The sequence below is a fragment of the Corvus kubaryi genome, unplaced genomic scaffold, assembly GCF_017639235.1.
Source record: "Corvus kubaryi isolate FWS band 111438036 unplaced genomic scaffold, C.kubaryi_AGA036_p1.0 37179, whole genome shotgun sequence".
In the NCBI taxonomy this organism is placed as follows: domain Eukaryota; kingdom Metazoa; phylum Chordata; class Aves; order Passeriformes; family Corvidae; genus Corvus; species Corvus kubaryi.
In genome coordinates, this window is record NW_024581049.1 from 1020950 (window position 1) to 1024213 (window position 3264).

General features: G+C 57.7%; 1 protein-coding gene across 1 annotated transcript in view; it reads right to left on the minus strand.

Moving 5' to 3' along the window:
- The window catches only part of SNRNP40 (small nuclear ribonucleoprotein U5 subunit 40), an 11503-nt gene extending 8438 nt beyond the window's left edge, over positions 1-3065 (minus strand). Inside the window, exons 1-4 of the mRNA XM_042021950.1 lie at positions 2852-3065; positions 2326-2419; positions 1189-1354; positions 521-643 (exon numbers count right to left, since the gene is read on the minus strand). Coding sequence (XP_041877884.1) covers positions 521-643; positions 1189-1354; positions 2326-2419; positions 2852-3050 — 582 coding nt within the window. The 5' untranslated portion in view covers positions 3051-3065. The remainder of the gene's footprint in view (positions 1-520; positions 644-1188; positions 1355-2325; positions 2420-2851) is intronic.
- Positions 3066-3264: the final 199 nt, after the last annotated feature.

Here is a 3264-nt window from a genome sequence, read left to right on the forward strand (position 1 = left end):
TGGGGGCAGTGCCACACCGAGCCCTGGCTGTGCCAGGCTGGGGACAGGCTGGAGCAGGGGATGAGGGCACAGGGCCACAGCCTGAGCCCTGCAGCCACCAGGGAAATCAGCTGAATGAAACGCTGAGCTCACTCTTAAATAAGAACTTTCCACACCAGCAGGTGCCAGAGCGAGCTGCAAACTGGAGCAAAGGGCACAGAGGGGACAGAGGGGACGTGGCACCACATTTTCTTCAGCTGAGCTCACATTTGCCCTGTCACAGGCTGCCAGCACAGCCAGCATTCCACACTGGGTGACAGCAGAGCTGGGACACCGGGAATGCCAGGCTGTCACGTGCCAGCCTGGAGCGGCTCCCTGCCTCTTCAGCCACCAGCAGGGATGGACACAGCGGGTCCAGGGGGGGTTGGGGTGTAAAATTCAGCAGGTGAGTCCCATGGGTGCCCTCAAGCAACGCGGGGAGCGACAGGATGGAAAAGGGGGGCACAGTGGGAAAGGGACACGGGGACACGCAGGGTCCTACCTTGATGTCATTGTCGATGCCTCCAGAGATGATCTGGTCACTGGTGTCATTGAAGGTGACAGCCAGGACCTGGTAGGTGTTCTGGAATGTCTGGACAGCAGCTTTTTTCCTGATATCCCACAGCTGGGAAGAAACGTGGCAGTTGTAAGAGGTGGACACGGATATTTAACACCAAAATCCCAGGGAGCTGCACAGATATTGGCAGAGACTCAGACTGCTCTCCTAAAATCCCTCTTTAGGTCTCGGGAGATCATGATAAAAAAGATTCAATCTAGAGATCTTCATAAAAAACATTAAACCTGGTGTGTTTGGAGCACAGGAATGGAGGGAGGGAAGAAGGGGCCAGCACAGGAGAGTCCAGGAAAGAGAAGAAGGGGCCAGCACAGATTTCAGGAGAAGGAAAAAGGGACCAGCACACATTTCAGGAATAATTTTCTCATGCTTTGCTAATCCAGAGCAGCAGAAAAAAAATCCAACTGAGCAGCTCAACCTTCACAACCCCCTGAGAACCACAGAAAAAAAAAAAGGAGCAGTGAAATTCGGTGTCGCATTTTTGATTTTGAACTCGCAGCGCTAAGATAACGGAACGAGCAACAAAAGGCTCAATTCAGATCCCAAAAACTCTTCCACCTTTCTTCCCCAGCCTTTTCCCCTGGGAACACACCGACCTTGACGGTGCCATCGTCGCTGCCGGTGCAGACGAGCTGGGGTCCCCTCCGGGCCGGGTAACAGGAGTTGACGAAGGACGTGTGGCCCTTGAGCCTCTTCACCCTCTCGCCGGTCTCGCTGTCCCACACAGCCACGGTTTTGTCCGTGGATGCTGAGAAGAGCATGCTGCAGGCAACAGCCACCGTGAGGGCTCCGCTCCCTCCCCAGCTCTCCTTCAGGAATAGCCAGCAAGGGAAGAATGTCCCCCCATTTGGTGTTTCAGAGGAGCCTGACTGACACTGGAGCAGCACAAACTCCCTCTAATCCTGGTTATCAATTGTTTTTCTGCCTCCTCAAATGTTCTCTGGGATGAACACAGGCAGAAAAGCTCAGCAGGAATGGTGGAACAGCCTCTTAAATTAACCAGTATCTCACTTGTTCTCTCTCTCCCTCGCCAGCACCCCCCAGACACCCAACAGAAGCTTCCCTCTGTTCCCCAGAACAGCATCAATGGCACTGGTGGGTCACAGGTGCCCCCAGATCCTTTGGGCACGCTGGAAAAGCCACACTTCAGGGACTGGGTGTCCATGGACTGAGCAAGGGCAACAATCCCAGGATCACTGAGGTTGGAAAAGCCCTCCAGGATCATCAAATCCGAGCTGTGCCCCATCCCCAGCTCAGTGCCACCTCCAGGAATTCCTTGGGCACCTCCAGGGATGGGCACTCCAGACCTCCCTGGGCAATTCCAATCCCTGAGCACCCTTTCCATAGGGAAATTCCTGCTGCTGCCCACCCTGAGCCTGCCCTGGCCCAGCCTGAGGCCGTTCCCTCTCCTCCTGTCCCTGTTCCCTGCCAGCAGAGCCCAACCCCCCCGGCTGCCCCCTCCTGTCAGGGACTTGTGCAGAGCCACAAGGGCCCCCCTGAGCCTCCTTTGCTCCAGCCTGAGCCCCTTTCCAGCTCCCTCAGGAATTCTCCAGCCCCTTTCCCAGCTCCCTCAGGAATTCTCCAGCCCCTTTCCCAGCCCCCTCAGGAATTCTCCAGCCCCTTTCCCAGCTCCCTCAGGCTCTCCTGGGGCTCCAGCCCCTTTCCCAGCCCCATTCCCTGAGGCTCAGTGAGTCCCCGGGGGACCCTGAGCAGCAGAAGGCCCCTGCCCTCACCTGCCATCCGTGTTGTAGTGCAGCTCCATGACGGCCCCGCTGTGTCCCTTCAGCGTGGCGAAGTTGTCGCAGTCCCCGTAGACGTTCCAGAGCACTGGGGGACAGCAGGGGAGGAGTGAGTGCAGGACAAACACAGGAACACCCCCCTGCTGTGTGCAGTGTGGGATAATTAACAGCAGTAACGAAGCACTGTGTGAGCTCCAGGGCAGAGATGATTTAGGGGTCTTGATTAAGGTGAATTTATTAGGAAAAAGATCATCTTTGCTTCAGCAACTCTAAGTATTAAAAAGGGCATTTCTGCACACTTCTGCAGCCTGAGTGAGGGGGACACAGCACTGTGCCCAGCAAGACACATTCCCAGCACCATCAGGATGGGACCTGGAGAGGAGCTGGGAAAAGCTTCCTGCACCCTCCTGGGGAAACCCTTCACGCTCAGGACCCAGCCAGGCCAGGGCTGAGCTGAACCCCTCAGCAGCAGGGCCTGAGCCCGTGTGAGCCCAGCCTGGGGGACAGCAGGGACACTCACAGATGAGCCTGTCGAAGCCAGCCGAGGCCAGGGTGTTGCCATTGGGATGGAACTTGCAGCAATAAACCTCCCCCTCGTGTCCCGACAGCAGCATGATGGGGGCCTGCAGCGAGGAGCAGCGCGGGGGGCCCTGAGGGACACACGGACACGGTGAGGGGACGAGGGACGAGCCCAGGGTGTGGCCAGCCCTGCCCGGCATCCCGGCCTTCCCACACCACATCTCACCAGAATTACAGAACCCCAGGATCACCGAGGGGGGAAAAGAGCTCCCAGAGCATCGAGCCCAGCCGGTGCCCCATCCCCACCTTGTCCCCAGCCCAGAGCACTCAGTGCCACCTCCAGGAATTCCCTGGACACCTCCAGGGATGGGCACTCCAAACCTCCCTGGGCAGCCCCTGCCAATCCCTGAGCAC